The 19,901-nt window shown below is 42.7% G+C and overlaps 1 protein-coding gene across 1 annotated transcript; it reads right to left on the minus strand.

The window, feature by feature from the left end:
- Positions 1–6,656: 6,656 nt before the first annotated feature.
- LOC134190294 (prosaposin-like) lies at positions 6,657–19,440 on the minus strand. Its single transcript, XM_062658747.1, has 4 exons — positions 19,305–19,440; positions 14,114–14,698; positions 11,437–11,550; positions 6,657–7,408 (listed from the first exon to the last, which is right to left on the minus strand). Exons 1-4 carry the CDS (start codon positions 19,359–19,361, stop codon positions 6,821–6,823), a joined length of 1,344 nt encoding a protein of 447 aa, XP_062514731.1. The 5' UTR covers positions 19,362–19,440; the 3' UTR covers positions 6,657–6,820.
- Between the last annotated feature and the right edge of the window lie 461 nt (positions 19,441–19,901).

The following is a 19,901-nucleotide window of genomic DNA, read 5'->3' on the forward strand; positions in this document are numbered from 1 at the left end:
TTACCATAAAGTATTACAGACTTTACATCACTATGTAACTCAATCTTGCCTTAATTAAGCAGTAACTAAAGTCATTTTCAATTATTGTCTCTTTGCCACTACAGAGATGTTAGATCGATAGACGCCGATAATAGTCAATATTTACCAGTTATACTTCATTAGCGATGAACTTCTACTACAGACATAATGTTTAATTGTATATACATATATATATATATATATATATATATATATATATATATATATATATATATATATATATTGGTGCAGACTACAATAGATATGCATGTAACCGTGTGAAACATTACTTAGCTATAGCAGTGTTGGATCTAGGGGTGGTGCACCGGCAGCTGGTGCACCCTCATTTCCAGATAAACCGACTCTATAACTTAGGCGCTACGGAGGACAATTTATTTGAACGTCCATTTTTTGTTCTATTTTATGGTTACTAAACTAAATTGTGTATAAGTTAATTAATAATTGCAATTGACGTTTGCTGCACTCGCTGTAATTATAATTGATTGCCGTCACGATCTCTAATGATTTTGGCCATCATCGCGAGGCAGAAAGTTCATACTGCGGTAACCTCACAACTAGTATTACATTACAATCGATTGTCAGTGTTGTGCACTCCCATTTCCAAATTCTAGCTGTATCCAGCTCTGTATAGTATAGACCTTAATTAATTAATTAGTACGTGAGTATCAGTCGAACCTTTGTGCATGCATGAACATCGAGAGGAAAAGAAATTGTTGGCCATCGATCTTAATTGTTTCTAGCAACCGCGCTAGCTGTCTAGACCGTGCTTATAGAGATTAACATGCGGTACAGCAAATGATACAGCTGCCTAGTCGTCACGTTAGAAATATACATCTCAATGGATCATACAAACGCGACAACGGATGCGTTCAGTTCCCTAGACGATACAGTTTCCATACTGTAACACAAACACAGACAACAACTAGCTCTAGCAATCACATAGCCTTGTGGCAGCCGACTTCCGACTTCTGCTGGGTCCGTACAGTTTCCAATATCGAATGCTCTTTCTTTCAGGATAACTGGGGACGTATTATCGCACAGATGGAGTGATCGACATACCTGCATGAGTAGCATCGGGATTTTCCAGTTCCTTAATTAGACACTTGTGTTACAGACTCTTCTACCAAATTGTTACACTTGCATGAGTTGCAATTCCTTTGGAAAGTCTTTCCACATTTTCTTGAGTTTGTCTTCTATTTTCTTCTGAATGGAGCTGTCGCTCAGCAGTACGTTTTAGATTGCAAAATCACACGCCTCACATACTATGCCAGCCTTGGCAGACAGCTAGTTTCTTCACGAGTGGTTGAAAGACGCTCGATGTGCAGAGATCGACATTGGAGCAGACATCCTGTGGAGATATGGAAGACGAAAGGTTCAGGACAATTGGAAGATATTTGACTACGATTGCTTCACAGTCAGCTGCCACATCGGGAATGTAGCTACTTGCAGATAGATATCAACGTAGTGTTGATGCGAGCGACCGTACCGTATGGAATTCTCCTTCAGAATTTTGTCCAGCTCGGTCACTCCAAGCTCACACACTTCGCACAGGATACAACCAGACGCACCAGACTTCTACACAAAATTACAAACACGCACTGTACGTAACTAAACCAAACATTAGTCAGTTATCACAGCATGAATGCTCCCAGTGGATCTACCAAGCATGTCTATAACACGAGTCTGAGCTATTACCCAAAGCATGCACAGAAGTGCGGTAAAGTGATTGGTTTGACCGTGTATCTGTCTGTCTGCCTGTCTGTCTGTCTGTCTGTCTGTCTGTCTGTCTGTCTGTCTGTCTGTCTGTCTGTCTTTGTATCTGTCAGTCTGTACACAACAAACACAAACTACTAATAACTAACAATCATGTCCTCAAGTGTTAAAAATCTGTCCGTCTGCCTCTACAAAACAATCGCCAGATCTCAAAAGTATGTGCATCACCGAGAGTTGTAATTGTCAACTAGCTGTTGAAAAAGGAGCTTTCTTTGCTTAAAAGTGCAAACATTATCCATGCACAAGGTCGACAAATCAACGTCAAAGCAACAAATTCCAAGCCTAGATTCAGGCATAGCAGTACAAAATTTTTTGGGATAATAAAACATTTCTCTTCAGATATTAATTTTAAAAACAAGGATAAACAAATACTCAAACAAAAGTGCGTTCTCTGGGTAAGCCGTAATAATGAAGAATTCTGCTAAAAAATCCGAAGGAAATCTGCTCTACTGATACCATGTTACTCTAGAGAGGAACCACAGGCGGCAAGAAGGCAGGTCTTCACAATATCGTCGCAGCATTCTTGGCAGTCGTCCGTAAACTATTGGGCGAATTAAGCTTAACTTAGTCCACCAGAAAGCGGAGAGCGGGCGTGTAGGGGTTACACATCACAGAAACATTGCTCGTTCTCGCTTACGAAAGCGAAGATAACGGAGTAACTTATACCGATCGACTTGTCTTTGTAAGATACAAGTTAAGTTCAATTTTGTTGGACTTTTCCTCTAGCAACTGAGAATCGCCTCTTCTGTGCGTCGTACGTCGTCTAGCAAGAAACGTTCGTAATATCCGAAGATATATATATATATATATATATATATATATATATATATATATATATATATATATACTGCACCATTTGTTGGAACATCTGTTTCTAACAAAATACACTGGACAGCACTCAGAGAGCCAAACTGCTGCCAAGGCAGCTCAGGTTCAAGAGCCGACCCCTCCAAAGAAGAAGAGATCCAGATTAATCCCACAACTAAACCATTGCTCCTCTCTCAAAATTCTATCATCGCACTAAACTTCATCAAACTCTATCCACATGCATGCATGTTTACTAGTAATCTTGCTAGCAGACAAACAAACAAAAAGAACCCTAGAAACATAACCTTCTCGACAAGGAGGTAGCAATGTAAATCTTATGCCAATTAACCACAGCACAGTGTGACTCATTGTCTACCTACTCACTATTGTTCAGTGTTGCTGATTTGCATATGATTCAGTGTTGTTGATTGTATCCGGATTAGCACAGGAGAAGTTCCCTACAAATTTCACAGCTTTATTACTCTTGCATGAGTGATAGCAGCTAGTACAGTACATGTGTGTTACTCAAAATTTCTCCTCAAATTTTGGCTCTAAAAATTAGTTACAACTACAGGCAAAATTAAAATTCGCATAGTTGCTTGTATGCAGGCCTCACAAGAACATGCCCCACTGACCTACTAGCAATTACGACCGACCCAATTACCTAAACCGTTTAACGTATCACTCAAGAGCAAAGATTCAATGCAAAGTACAACCGACTGATTGTCTCTTCGAGGAAAGAAACGGTTGACTTTTGATTTTGACATGTTGAATTATGGATACGTGGCCAGCGGGTTTATTTTTCAAACATTGAAATATGGATAAGTGTATGGAAAGTGGAATTGCCTAAGGTGAACGGAATCTGCCACCTCAAAGAGCGACCAACACGATTTTTATTTAAAATTGAATTTCATCTCTACCCTACTAACCAATCAGATGCATTGAAATTTGATCTGACACCAGCGCTACGCGTAAGACAACAAAACCGCGGTGTCTCACAAGTATCATCCACGTCACATCAAGCCTAAGTCCCATGACCCGCCACCTCAAAGAACGACCGACACGATCGGAATTGATCCATTCCGAACGAGGAGACTAAAACAAACCCGTCGTCGCCACTCTAGAAACATTCATCCCATCGGATTATACAAATGCGATCACGGATGCGTTCAGTCCCCTAGTTAATAGTTAAGAAGAGAGAATGGACGAAAACTTCTACTCACAACGCGTAGACAACGTTGGTAATCGGCTTCCCAGTGGCGGATCTAGGGTAGGGGTTGTGGGGTTGCAATCCCCCCTTTTGTTGGCCTCGGAGATTAAGCACAAGGTCTTGAAGCCGCATTGTGCTCATTATCAGTATTTAATTAAAAATAACTAAGCGGATTCTTGACGATGTGAGACAACTGGCAGCGAAACTCCAGACTCGTGACCAGGATATATCTTTGTTGGGTAGGGAATGGTTCACTCAGTACGTAACTGAAAGAATGAAGGCAACAAGGCAGGATAAACGCAACCTCTTTGACATCTGGTATCAAGACATTCTGCGACTCGCAGACAGGATTGGATCCGTTGAATCTGTTCCAAGAAAAACGAACTTACAGCGAAACCGGAGCAATACACCTACTAGTAGTCGGAGTTCGATTGAGCACTACAAACGATCCGTTGCAATACCCCTCCTAGACTTCTGCTTCTTCAGATGCGCGAACGATATAATGGTGAGCAAGATAATGTCCGAGCATTTGTTGTGTCTAGTGCTTACCCTTCTGGTTCGTTCTGACGTTTACCCAATGAATGGAAAGCCGATCTTCCATTCCCGAAGTCTCTCTAAGGTGACGTGAGAAGGCGGCAGTCAGTATGGCAAAGCAAATACCAGGAAATGCAAAAAGCAAGGAAAAGAGAGCAAGAGTGCAAGAAGGCCATACCGAACAATTAGGTAACCTTCTCCTGGCCATGGGAGCCCGTGACTCTCGGTTGGACCGGAATGTTCATCGTCTGCTATTGATAGCATGTATGCTGCCTATCACAAGTGCAGAAGCAGAGAGCCATTTTTTCTACTGAGGAGACTGAAGACTTCAGCAAAGTCTACCATGGCAGAGGAGCGTCTTGCACACCTATCAGTTATCGCCATGCATTACAAAGACCGGGTACCAGCAGACGAAGTTTGTACAAAATCATCTACGGAGATTGTTCATACAGTCTTTGTTTGAAAGAGACATAGTTGCACCGTAGTTTACTTAACATATATTTAGCAGTAGTCTATGCATGATGCAGTTAGATTCTGTTAGACAGTTTTGATGATCTAGGGAGTTTATAACATGACACACTGCTAGAGATATGTTGCCATAGTTGTTGCCATTTACTTTAGATAAGCTGTAAGAAGCCTGGGCCATTTGCACCTCTAACAATACAAATGCGTTGACTGAAGTAGGCGTGGTCTATCAAAATTTGCAACCCCTCTTTTCAAAAATCCTGGATCCGCGCCTGTTTCCCACCTTCATCGTCACGCAAAATCAATACAAACGGTAGACACACGCGCGCACGCACACACACACACACACACACACACACACACACACACACCAGGCCCGGATCCAGGAATTTTTGAAAGAGGAGGTTAACCTGGTAGCAGTTATATATAGCATTACTAATTTTCTCTTTTCTAATGAAATTATTTATTGCTTAAAAGTTGACTACTAACTTGATAGACTGACTCGTATGTAATGTAATCACCTCTAGCAAGAATCTACAAGTCAGCAGCATTAACTTAATTGATCGGGCCCTTATATTACATACTGAAATGGTATTAGTGTGCATAGTCTTGAGATAGTCAGTCTACAGTGTTCTAGAGCTCATCCGTGGTAGCAGAAGCAGAACGTTATTGCACTCTGACCAGATAACATGCATAAAGACAGCAGCCATCACATACAAATTTTCTTACTATACGTCTGGGTGTGAGACTCTGCACTCCCTTCGATTCCTTTCATCAATGGTAAACCACGCCTATTGGGAAAGAGAGGGCTGTAACCCCCTGAACCCCTATCTGGATCTGGGCCTGCACACACACACACACACACACACACACACACACACACACACACACACACACACACACACACACACACACACACACACACACCCATCACAACCAGCTCATTCTTACCATTGCAGCACCGTGAGCGGTGGCAAATGCGATAGCTAGCAACAGGAAGACTTTCATCTCGAACGACCGACGGGTCTGACGACGTGTGATCAAATGATGATGGTACATGAGCATACAAGTTCCATACTGTCACCACTCGACGCAAAGACCCGAAACTTAGTAACGCATTGCGAACCCACATGTAATCACGTGACTGTTAATGAATACAGAAGCACTACAGTGCTAGACTCTCGGGCGAGGTTTAATTAATTAATCACATATGCACATATCTCGTCACGTCATGATGTTTGGCATACTATGATTTTAACCCAAACCCCCTGGTCTCAGCTAAGGTTTCCAATGTATTCGTTCATAATCAATGTCGGCGTTCGACCTTAATTAATTAACGCCTGGTAAGGTGATAATAGTGTAATGTTATTACCAGAGTCCCGGATATCCGGGCTAAGGGTGTAGTAGAGGGCCGACGTGCGACCGTACGACCGTATTTATTTATAGTATAAAAACGAACGCATGCTGAGAAGAATGCTTGCTGAGAGAACGCATGTTGGGAACGCATGGTGGCAACGCATGCTGGCAACGCATGCTGGCAACGCATGGTGGCAACGCATGTTGGGAACGCACGTTGAGAACTCCAAATTGAGCACCACATATTGAGAACGCATGTTGCGACAGGAATCGCATGTTGAGATTGATTGCATGTTGTCACCTCACACTACATGCGAATAACGAGTACCAATGGGTCGCACCTCATGTCCAGTTGAATATTGACGGTGGCGGCGTTCCATAAGACAGACGGTGCCACCAGTCAGAGGGCTGGCAGCATGCAACTACTCATTCCGCTCACTGGCTACTGACATGTGGAAGGTGTGAGTCAAGGTTGTATACTTTTCAATGATTTATTAGGCAGCCGACAGAATAGACATATGTTGCAAACACTAAACGAGACAGTTTCCATACTGTAACACAAACACAGACAACAACTAGCTCAAACAATCATATCGCCTTGTGGACAGTCTGACTTCCGACTCCTAATCCGGGACTTTACACTCTCCAATGTCCAGCAAACGCTCTTGCTTTCAGGATATCTGCGGACGTACTACTGCACAGACCGGCAAATGCACATATCTGACTAGCATCGAGATCTTCCAGCATCGAAAACACCTGTGGTAGATACTGTTCTACCAGGCTGTTACACTGAGTTTTCAAATCACCTGGAAGAATGTTACAAATTTCCTCAACTCCGTCTTCTATCTTCTCCTGAATGGAGCTGTCATTCATCAGTTTTTGTAATTCCTGGATTCCAAACTCACACGCCTCACATAGTATGCCAGACTTGGCGGACAGTTTCTTCACGTGTGATGCTCGATTCTGAGAGACGCTTGATGTGCAGAGATCGACATACGAGCAGACATCCTGTGGAGACATGGAGGCCAAAAGGTTTAGGGCAATTGGAAGATATTTGATGATGATTGCTTCACACTGAGCTGCCACATCGGGAATGTCCTTACAAATGGATATCAACGTATTGTTGATGCGAGCGACTGTGGAATTCTCCTTCAGAATTTTGTCCAGCTCGGTCACCCCAAGCTCACACGCTTCGCACAGGAGACCACCAGATGCACCAGACTTCTACACAAAATTACAAACACGCACTCTACATAACTAAACCAAACATTAGTCAGTTATCACACAACAGATGCTCCCAGAGGACCTACCAAGCATGTAGCACAAGTCCCAGCTATTACTCAAAGCATGGGAAAAGTGCAGTAAAGTGGTGTCTGTCTATCTCTCTGTCTGTCAAACAAGGACACACAAACTAAACTAGTTTTATGGTATCTGTAGGCGTCTCGCATTTGTGAGTAACACGTCCCAATGGAGTTTTCTGACGGTCTACAGAAATGCCGCACACTAGGTAGACAGTACACGTATTTGTTGAAACCCTGTCATGAAAATTACTGTAAACATGCAAACTTCTAGTAAAGAACGGGACGTGTGATAGTTGATTGTAGGTAGCATTCAGCTTCTGAAAGTGTTTCTTGGTTGTCAAGTACACACAATCCCTAGCTACAATACAAAAGGATGAGGTGGGAGAACTTTGTAAGGCTTTTTGTCACCGTTTGGTCACTTGCACAAATCCTACTGATCTGTAGTCGGACACGGAAACAATATATAATCCCCGAGCACACACACACACACACACACACACACACACACACACACACACACACACACACACAAAGCTCGATGAAGTGCCATATAGGACCACGCCCCTTTCTGTTGTGGACTATGCTTGGCAACGATGTCATGAGGTGTCAAAATCTGTCTGTCTCTCTGTCCGTCCATCTGTACACAATGAAACACAAACTACTAATAACTAACAATGTCCTCAAGTGTCAAAATCTGTCTGTCTGTCTGTCTGTCTGTCATCTTCATATATTTCAAAAATCACAATTTTGAGTACATGATGGCTATAACAAACATCTACAATTGTTCATTAATGTTCAAGGTACTTTCATCATTATCTACTCCAAGGCCACAAGGCCTGAAAACTTGTAAAAACTACTCATTACATATAGTTTGAAGTCCTTCTATTTTCTATATATCAGTCTCGAGTTGCATTTCTGTAGTTGGACAGACAGACGTCCTTCCAGTATGTTTTACACTGTGAGCTGTTGCCCTTGAGAGAGCTGATGTAAGTATTTTCTGCCTGTTGCCCCAACGTCCAAAATGTTCAAAGAACAAAAGCAAAGGCACTAATTTGACTGCTTCTTCATCAGGGAGACTTCATTACTCTACTTTTTTGCTTGTGTTCGTTCTCTTTGCTATGCTGCCACACCTTCTGTTGACAAAGAGAATATGACTCCTTGCTCCATCGGTGAGCCAAGGACACATCCAGCTCTGTGTTTGCCTCTGAACTGAAATCAAAAATTGTGATGTCTGGGCGATTGTCAGATGTTATGTAGTGATGTAGTGGCTCTCGTCGTGATGCATCTGAAGACTTCTCAGGCAGTCAGACCATACATTTGAAAAACACTCTTAGATCCAAACTGGACACCCACCTCATTTGGATGTCATGAGATGGTACCCCGAGCCGTCCAGGTAAGAGCCGCAGTCACACTGGTTGATACAGTCATTAAATGGTATAGAAACCCAATCTCAAGCAAGCCGCCAAACAAAAATCGTGAGAAAGTAGTGCGAGCTTACTTTAGCCGGGTATAACATTCATCCATGCTCTTGCTCCCTTGCCCTTTAGAGATCTGTCTGTCCGTCCGTCCATCTGTCTGTCCGTCCGTCCATCCATACATAATGAAACAAAAACTAGTAATAGCTAACAATGTCCTCAAGTGTCAAAATCTGTCAGTCAGTCGAACTGTCTGTCTGTCAATCTGATTTATTGAAACACATAATCTACTCACATCTCTAGTACTAAAGCAAGAAGACAACTCAGTTCACATGATTGTCATTTTGTGCAAATTGCTCTGATAGTCTGTCTGTCTCATTCTGGTTGTTTATCTGTCTGTCTGTCTGTCTGTCTGTCTGCCTCTATGAAACAATCATCAGATCTCAAAAGTATGCATCACTGAGAGTTTTAAGTATCAACAAACTGTCAAACAAGGAGCTTTCTCTGCTTAGAAGTGTAGACATGACCCACAAGGTCTACAAATTGTAGACTATTCTAGCAACGCCAACACAACAATTGCCGGGTCTAGATTCAGGCCTAACAATGTAAATAGCAAGCAGCAAAACACTTTAATTAAATAAAAAGACGTCTGTATTTACAGGCAGACTCTCCAAGCTCTACAAATTATATGTTTGACTTATCACACTATTGCACATGCTCACATTGTGGACGTTTCTTTGCAAATGATCAACTGCTATGAATTTCGCAATGGCAGTGTGCACAAGGTACGTGCTCTAGAGAACTCTACGTTGCCATTTAATTACAAAAGCTGAAATTGAAATAACCTATAACTTATTACCATTTCCATTGTGTCACTAGTATTCAGAAAAAGTGCAACTATTTCACAATTCAAGATTCAAACGTCTAAGACAACAAAGTCTAGCCTCATCCTGGAGTTAAAACCAATACTGTTATTGTCACAGGCTGCAATATCTCTAAGTACACAGCATGTTTACACTCTACTCTGGCTGCCATGAAACCCATCGAGACAAACTGTTTTTGTCCTATACAAAGTGCCCATGTACTTGTGATCAAATTAGAAAATTCTGAAAAATCCCAATAATCTGACTCATACAGTTTTACCAGTTGGTTGTCAATCACCACTGCCACTATGTACCCAACAATCAAATTAGAACTACAAATGACCTGTACAAAAGGATGTGGTAAGACCATAGTGTAAAAAGGATGTGGTATGATCATAATTCAGGCTATGTTTTGGTTTCATATTAAAGTTGGCCTTCATCCAAAAAGATTTTGAGTGCAGTTCTATCTAGCTCTACACAACAGACAGCCAAAAATAGTCACTGCCACACATGTATATCATGAAAACGGAAGTACAACAAGCTAAGCATTGCTACTACCATCATCCAACTTTCTACTGGTATGCCAAAGCCAATTAGTGCACCATTTGTCTGGAACTTCTGTCTCTAACAAAATACACTACACACCACTCAGAGAGGCCAAACTTCTGCCAAGGCAGCTCAGTCACAAGAGCCAACCCCTCCAGAGAAGACGGGATCCACATTAATTAATCCCAAAACATGTTCCTCTCTCAAAATTCTATCATCCCACTAAACTTCATCAAAATCCATCTACAAATTTTTGAGTAATCATGCAAACAGACAAACAAACAAAAGAACCATAAAAAAACATAACCTCCTTGACAAGAAGGTAGCAATATAAATCTCATGCCAATTAACCATTACACAGTGTCAGTACTATACTTACAGTTTGTTCAGTGTTGTTGATTTTCATACAAATTAGCACAGGAGAGAACAACACACCTTCCAGACTATTTTGAGGGCAGGACTAAGGTCAGGCTACAAGCTCAGTTGTATGACGCGGCAGGGAAAGGGTCTGGCTATGGAAGACTAACAACATTCTACAGAGTTGAGCGAAATCCAACAATTTCTACAAGCGAATAGCAGCCCCTCAGTCAAAATTGAATTAATGAAGTCGAATCTCTACCCTAATAACCAATCAGATGCATTGAAATTTGATCTGACACCAGCGCTTCACCTATAACAACAAAACCGCGGCGCCTCACAAGTACATCCGCGTGACATCAAATCCCATGACCCGCCACCACAAAGAACGGCCGACACGATTGGCATTTTGATCCATTTCGAAACGACGAGACCAAATTGTAAACCCGTCGCTATGTACGTTAGAAACATTCATCCCAGCGGATAGTACAAAACGACTACGGATGCGTTCAGTCCCGGATAAAGACGGGAAATGGACGAAACTCCTACGCACAACGCGTAGACAACGTTGGTAATCGGCTTCCCACTTTCATCGTCATGCAAAATGAATACAAACAGTAGACATACACACACACACACACACACACACACACACACACACACACACACACACACACACACACACACACACACACACACACACACACACACACACACTAACCCGTTCACAACACAAACACTAATTAGAGTCTGTATGCGCCCGTTCTTACCAGTGCAGCACCGTGAGCGGTCGCCAATGTGATAGCTAACAACAGTAAGACTTTCATCTCGAACAACGACACCGAGTGACGAATTGTAACAAACGTGTGATTGAATGCGGGTAGTGTTCACGCATGCGCAATATGAGTTTCGTAATTCTAGAACCGTCGGTACCACACGTCACACACCACTCGGTCAATGACCAGGGATTATCTAAAAACTATAGTAACGCATTGCACATGGTACAGTTACACACTGCAGGAATGGAATAATTGATCAGCTGACCCCACTTTTGCTTGCACGTGTTCACCACGTGTTACTCTGCCAGAGACCACGTGTACGGTCGTCATGCAACAGCTGCATGTGCAGCAGGGTGAATGTCAAGTTAGAAATGTATAGTGCGATCAAGTTTGCATGTTTGTGGAATTGTTGTTGTTCAGAGTACATGTATTCGGTCTAGTGGTACTCTAGCTAGTGGATTTCCTAGCTTTATATCAACTGAACACGCTTTAATTATCTAGTAAACCCATTAATTAAATAATTAATTAATTAGCAGGTCTACTGGAGGACATTGACAAATATGCATAGTACAAATTTATTATTTGTATAAATACTGCTACAGTATGCGTAGACACATTTCACATTACTTATGCACCAACTAGAGGAGTCTTGAAGTCTAGATCTGTCTAGCTAGAGCTGGCTCTGTCTGGAACGTGGGCCGGGACTCCAGCCCAGGCAAGCACTCTAGCAGTTACGGCCGCTACGCCTCTACGTCTGGTGCAAGTATTGCATGTAGATTACGTCAGATTGCCCGGAAGCCCCCAAGACGTAGGCGTGACCTTTACTGTTAGCGCGAGTACTGAAGGATTCTTTCCGGAAGCGATTTTATTAAACATGCAAACTTTCTAGTAATCTAGCTAGATTACGTACTGCTATAAAGCATAATCAGGACAAGTAAAATGTACAGTATAAGTATGCACTCGGTTCCACGTCTTACCTAATTATCGACAGTGGTTTGTCGACCGCTAGCGGCAAACATTGACTACCTGCAGTGCTAGATGCAGTACAGCTAAAAATGTAATACGGGATGTGAATAGTTGACTGTAGATGGCATTCAGCTCCTGAAGGTGTTTCTTGGTTGTCATGTACACACAATCTCTAGCTACAATACAGAAGGATGGGGCGACGGAACTTCGTGAGGCTTTTTCGTCGGCGTTTGGTCACTTGCACAAATTGTTCCTATACTGATCTGTAGTCGAACACGGAAACAATGTATGTATGTGTGTGTGTGTGTGTGTGTGTGTGTGTGTGTGTGTGTGTGTGTGTGTGTGTGTGTGTGTGTGTGTGTGTGTGTGTGTGTGTGTGTGTGTGTGTGTGTGTGTGGCGTCTGTAGCTCAGTTTGTTAGAGAGTTGCATTTGGAGAACGTAAACATCAGGGACGTTGAAGTCGTATGTTCGCGGACAAGTCAGACGTACTTTCCTTGGACAAGAAATTTAAACACAATTGCCTCTTTCGACTCAGGAGTGTAAACGAGTACCTGGTCTTTGCTGGCTTGACATAGATACGGGTACATGTGAACTTGAGGTCCAGTCCCACGGCTGCACCAAAGCTAGTGCCTTTCGATGCTTCAGCCACGCAAAAGGGATTCGTCAGCGCGGCCTAAAACTCCGAGTAGCGCCGGAGTCCCTACCTAGAAATAGGCAGGGGTGCTATCTTTGGAACTTTCCCAAGTGCATATCCATTTGTCCATTGTGTGTGTGTGTGTGTGTGTGTGTGTGTGTGTGTGTGTGTGTGTGTGTGTGTGTGTGTGTGTGTGTGTGTGCGTGCGCGCGTGCATGCGTGTGTGTGTGTTCGTATGTAGGTGAAGATCTTCAAGACAGCTAGTCCGATCACCACCGAATTTGGCTTACGCACGCCAAATCCTTAGCCGTCGAAAGTTAAGCTGTCGCCATATTCCGGACTTCTCCCGCGAACACGCAATTTCCTGCGGATGGAACTCGCCTCTGCTCGCGCGCGAATATCTCTGGAACGGCTAATCACATCTCCACCGAATTGAAACTGCCCGTTCCCTTGCCCGTATCCGGGTCTTGAAAAAACGCCCACCGTTGTTTGCGCGTCTACGCCCGTCGAAGAGCTGCCACGTTCGATACCTGTTTCCCGCAACGCCAGCAACCGTCTTCGAAGTGACGACGCCCAGCGGGACTGTCAAAATGGCGAGAGCCAGCTCGAGTCGTGACTTGGTATCTAGAAAGGGGATTTTTCAAAACGGGACACTCTGTTGCAATGGCAGCAACGTCTTCGAAGTGACGACATTCAACGGGACTGTCGAAATGGCGAGAATCAGACGTCGTGTACTTGGTCTAGACGAGAACAGATTATCCGGGTGAGTACGTAAAACTGCACGTGACTTACTGCTTCGGATACATGTATATATATTTCCGAACAGGATTCCTCTGCAGTGTTGTAGTCGGTTGTTGCGTGTGAAGTACACTAGATCTGTGCCAAGTGCGGCCATTATCATTCGTTCCGTGTCGTGGGATGCCCAAATCAATAATGCAAGAATACATATGTTGCAAACACTAAAAGATACAGTTTCCATACTGTAACACAAACACAGACAACAACTAGCTCTAACAATCACATCGCCTTGTGGACAGTCTGACTTCCGACTCCTGAATGGATCCTTACAGTTTCCAATATCCAGCAAATGCTCTTCCTTTCAGGATAACTGGGGACGTACTATTGCACAGACAGACGAATCCACAAATCTGACTAGCACTGAGATCTTCCAGTATCGAAAACACCTGTGGTACATACTGCTCTATCAGGCTGTTACACTGAGTTTGCAATTTCTCTGGAAGAACTTTGCAAATTTCCTTGAGCCCGTTTTCTATCTTCTCCTGAATGGAGCTGTCATTCATCAGTTTTTGTAACTCCTGGATTCCAAACTCACACGCCTCACATAGTATGCCAGACTTGGCGGACAGTTTCTTCACGAGTGATGCTCGATTTTGAGAGACGCTTGATGTGCAGAGATCGACATATGAGCAGACATCCTGTGGAGACATGGAGGCCAAAAGGTTTAGGGCAATTGGAAGATATTTGATGACGATTGCTTCACATTCAGCTGCCACATCGGGAATGTCCTTACAAATGGATATCAACGTACTGTTGATGCGAGCGACTGTGGAATTCTCCTTCAGAATTTTGTCCAGCTCGGTCACCCCAAGCTCACACGCTTCGCACAGGAGACCACCAGACGCACCAGACTTCTACACAAAATTACAAACACGCACTCTACATAACTAAACCAAACATTAGTCAGTTATCACACAACAGATGCTCCCAGAGGACCTACCAAGCATGTAGCACAAGTCCCAGCTATTACTCAAAGCATGGGAAAAGTGCAGTAAAGTGGTGTCTGTCTATCTCTCTGTCTGTCAAACAAGGACACACAAACTAAACTAGTTTTATGGTCTCTGTAGGCGTCTCGCATTTGTGAGTAACACACGTCCCAATGGAGTTTCCTGACTGTCTACTGAAACGCCGCACCCTAGGTAGACAGTACACGTATTTGTTGAAACCCTGTCATAAAAATTACTGTAAACATGCAAACTTCTAGTAAAGAACGGGACGTGTGATAGTTGATTGTAGGTAGCATTCAGCTTCTGAAAGTGTTTCTTGGTTGTCAAGTACACACAATCCCCAGCTACAATACAAAAGGATGGGGTGGGGGAACTTTGTGAGACTTTTCGTCACCGTTTGGTCACTGGCACAAATCCTACTGATATGTAGTCGAACACGGAAACGATATATAATCCCCGAGCACACACACACACACACACACACACACACACACACACACACACACACACACACGCGCGCGCGCGCTAACGTTCAAGTTATGGCTGTTTGTTCTACCCTCTTGTGGTGGAATCATACGGAGTATGGGCTGCACATAGTCTGGAGGTGTTGAGATCAATTGTAAAGAAGTCTCTTCTATCATCTGGCTTGTCTCTGGGCCAAGCTTCCAGGCAATTTCATGAACAGTTATCTGTTCGTTTATGGCAGTATATCTCAAGACTGATTAACAACTATCTACCTAATTATCATGACTTAGACTCTTTGTGCTTCCGTCCTTAGGGCGGATATGTGTTATTTGTGTTATCTGTATTATATACAAATATATGGGTGTCACTCCAAAAAAAAAAAAAAAAATATATATATATATATATATATATAAAGCTCGATGAATTGCCATATAGGACCACGCCCCTTTCTGTTGTGCACTATGCTTGGCAACAATGTCATGAGGTGTCAAAATCTGTCTGTCTCTCTGTCCGTCCATCTGCACACAATGAAACACAAACTACTAATAACTAACAATGTCCTCAAGTGTCAAAATCTGTCTGTCTGTCTGTCTGTCATCTTCATATATTTCAAAAATCACAATTTTGAGTACATGATGGCTATAACAAACATCTACAATTGTTCATTAATGTTCAAGGTACTTTCATCATTATCTACTCCAAGGCCACAAGGCCTGAAAACTTGTAAAAACTACTCATTACATATAGTTTGAAGTCCTTCTATTTTCTATATATCAGTCTCGAGTTGCATTTCTGTAGTTGGACAGACAGACGTCCCTCCAGTATGTTTTACAATGTGAGCTGTTGCCCTTGAGAGAGCTGATGTAAGTATTTTCTGCCTGTTGCCCCAACGTCCAAAATGTTCAAAGAACAAAGGCAAAGGCACTAATTTGACTGCTTCTTCACAAGGGAGACATTCATTACTCTACTTTTCTGCTTGTGTTTGTTCTCTTTGCTATGCTGCCACACCTTCTGTTGACGAAAAGAATATGACTCCTTGCTCCATCGGTGAGCCAAGGACACATCCAGCTCTGTGTTTGACTCTGAACTGAAATCAAAAACTGTGATGTCTGGGCGATTGTCAGATGTTACGTAGTGATGTAGTGGCTCTCGTCGTGATGCATCTGAAGACTTCTCAGGCAGTCAGACCATACATTTGAAAAACACTCTTAGGTCCAAACTGGACACCCACCTCATTTGGATGTCATGAGATGGTACCCCGAGCCGTCCAGGTAAGAGCCGCAGTCACACTGGTTGATACAGCCATTAAATGGTATAGAAACCCAATCTCAAGCAAGCCGCCAAACAAAAATCGTGAGAAAGTAGTGCGAGCTTACTTGAGCCAGGTATAACATTCATCCATGCTCTTGCTCCCTTGCCCTTTAGAGATCTGTCTGTCTGTCTGTCCATCTGTCTGTCCGTCCGTCCATCCATACATAATGAAACAAAAACTAGTAATAGCTAACAATGTCCTCAAGTGTCAAAATCTGTCAGTCAGTCGAACTGTCTGTCTGTCAATCTGATTTATTGAAACACATAATCTACTCACATACATCTCTAGTACTAAAGCAAGAAGACAACTCAGTTCACATGATTGTCATTTTGTGCAAATTGCTCTGATAGTCTGTCTGTCTCATTCTGGTTGTTTATCTGTCTGTCTGTCTGTCCGTCTGCCTCTATGAAACAATCATCAGATCTCAAAAGTATGCATCACTGAGAGTTTTAAGTGTCAACAAACTGTCAAACAAGGAGCTTTCTTTGCTTAGAAGTGTAGACATGACCCACAAGGTCTACAAATTGTAGACTATTCTAGCAACGTCAACACAACAATTGCCGGGTCTAGATTCAGGCCTAACAATGTAAATAGCAAGCAGCAAAACACTTTAATAATTAAATAAAAAGACGTCTGTATTTACAGGCAGACTCTCCAAGCTCTACAAATTATATGTTTGACTTATCACACTATTGCACATGCTCACATTGTGGACGTTTCTTTGCAAATGATCAACTGCTATGAATTTCGCAATGGCAGTGTGCACAAGGTACGTGCTCTAGAGAACTCTACGTTGCCATTTAATTACAAAAGCTGAGATTACAATAACCTATAACTTATTACCATTTCCATTGTGTCACTAGTATTCAGAAAAAGTGCAACTATTTCACAATTCAAAATTCAAACGTCTAAGACAACAAAGTCTAGCCTCATCCTGGAGTTAAAACCAATACTGTTATCGTCACAGGCTGCAATATCTCTAAGTACACAGCATGTTTACACTCTACTCTGGCTGCCACGAAACCTATTGAGACAAATCGTTTTTGTCCTATACAAGGTGCCCATGTACTTGTGATCAAATTAGAAAATTCTGAAAAATCCCAATATTCTGACTCATACAGTTTTACCAGTTGGTTGTCGATCACCACTACCACTATGTACCCAACAATCAAATTAGAACTACAAATGACCTGTACAAAAGGATGTGGTAAGACCATAGTGTAAAAAGGATGTTGTATGATCATAATTCAGGCTATGTTTTGGTTTCATATTAAAGTTGGCCTTTATCCAAAAAGATTTCGAGTGCAGTTCTATCTAGCTCTACACAACAGACAGCCAAAAATAGTCACTGCCACACACCGATATCATGAAAATGAAAGTACAACAAGCTAAGCATTGCTACTACCATCATCCAACTTTCTACTGGTATGCCAAAGCCAATTAGTGCACCATTTGTCTGGAACTTCTGTCTCTAACAAAATACACTACACACCACTCAGAGAGGCCAAACTTCTGCCAAGGCAGCTCAGTCGCAAGAGTCAACCCCTCCAGAGAAGACGACATCCACATTAATCCCAAAACATGTTCCTCTCTCAAAATTCTATCATCCCACTAAACTTCATCAAAATCCATCCACACATTTTTGAGTAATCGTGCAAACAGACAAACAAACAAAAGAACCATAAAAACATAACCTCCTTGACAAGAAGGTAGCAATATAAATCTCATGCCAATTAACCATTACACAGTGTCAGTACTATACTTACAGTTTGTTCAGTGTTGTTGATTTTCATACAAATTAGCACAGGAGAGAACACACCTTCCAGACTATTTTGAGGGCAGGACTAAGGTCAGGCTACAAGCCCAGTTGTATGACGCGGCAGGGAAAGGGTCTGGCTATGGAAGACTAACAACATTCTACAGAGTTGAGCGAAATCCAACAATTTCTACAAGCGAATAGCAGCCCGTCAGTCAAAATTGAATTAATGAAGTCGAATCTCTACCCTAATAACCAATCAGATGCATTGAAATTTGATCTGACACCAGCGCTTCACCTATAACAACAAAACCGCGGCGTCTCTCAAATATCATAGATAGATAGATAGATAGATAGATGTTTTCTTTATTCAGGGAAAACCTTCAGTATAGCCCTGATCTTCCAGGTACCCTGGATTAAATGTGCTAGGAAAACTAAACTATAAAAAAACACTACGAAAGAATACTAAACAATAATGAAAAAGTCAAGTAAGAAATCTACGAAGTCTCTGTTTAGACAGACGAAAATAGTCTCCTGTCATTGATCTCAATGACGCTGGTAGAGACATCACGGGTGACATCAAGTCCCATGACCCGCCACCACAAAGAGCAGCCGACACGATTGTCATTTTGATCCATTTCGAAACGACGAGACCAAGTTGCAAACTCGTCGCTATGTACGCTAGAAACATTCATCCCAGCGGATCGTACAACACGACCACGGATGCGTTCAGTCCCGGATAAAGACGGGAAATGGACGAAACTCCTACGCACAACGCGTAGACAACGTTGGTAATCGGCTTCCCGCTTTCATCGTCATGCAAAATGAATACAAACAGTAGACATACACACACACACACACACACACACGCACGCACGCACGCACGCACACACACACACACACACACACACACACACACACACACACTAACCCGTTCACAACACAAACACAAATTAGAGTCTGTATGCGCCCGTTCTTACCAGTGCAGCACCGTGAGCGGTCGCCAATGCGATAGCTAACAACAGTAAGACTTTCATCTCGAACAACGACACCGAATGACGAATTGTAACAAACGTGTGATTGAATGCGGATAATGTTGACGCATGCGCAATACGAGTCTCGTAATTCTAAAACCGTCGGTTCGTACCGTCACGTCACACCACTCGGTCAATGACCAGGGATTATCTAAAAACTATAGTAACGCATTGCACATGGTACAGTTACACACTGTAGGAATGGAATAATTGATCAGCCGACCCCACTTTTGCATGCACGTGTTCCATGTCGTAGTGACGTCAACCACGTGTACTAGCCTCAATGCTATTTTAGGCCATTTCTTCGTCCTACGTGTGGAGTAACGCGCGCGAGTATGCGTTGGATTCACATGACCGGAAACGAGTTAGAAACGTAGACGTGCACAAGACCTGGAAGGTCGACAGATTGTAGACTAGCTACTCTAGCAACGCCAACACAACAATTGTCAGGTCTAGATTCAGGCAATTGGCTAACAGCGCAAAAAGGTCTGACTTACAAGCAGACTCCCCGAGCTCTACAAATTGTATGTTTGACTATCGCGC

This window comes from Corticium candelabrum, chromosome 14 (assembly GCF_963422355.1).
Source record: "Corticium candelabrum chromosome 14, ooCorCand1.1, whole genome shotgun sequence".
NCBI classification, from domain to species: Eukaryota; Metazoa; Porifera; class Homoscleromorpha; order Homosclerophorida; family Plakinidae; genus Corticium; species Corticium candelabrum.

Excerpts from the sequence above, each read along its gene's own strand:
- LOC134190294 (XM_062658747.1), bottom strand. The coding sequence starts at position 19,361 with ATGAAAGTCTTACTGTTGTTAGCTATCGCATTGGCGACCGCTCACGGT. Across the intron at positions 11,551-14,113 it reads TTGCTGGATATTGGAAACTG|CTACCCGCATTCAATCACAC; the intron begins TAAGGATCCATT and ends CATGCGTGAACA. Across the intron at positions 7,409-11,436 it reads CCGCTCACGGTGCTGCACTG|AAGTCTGGTGCATCTGGTGG; the intron begins GTAAGAACGGGC and ends AATTTTGTGTAG.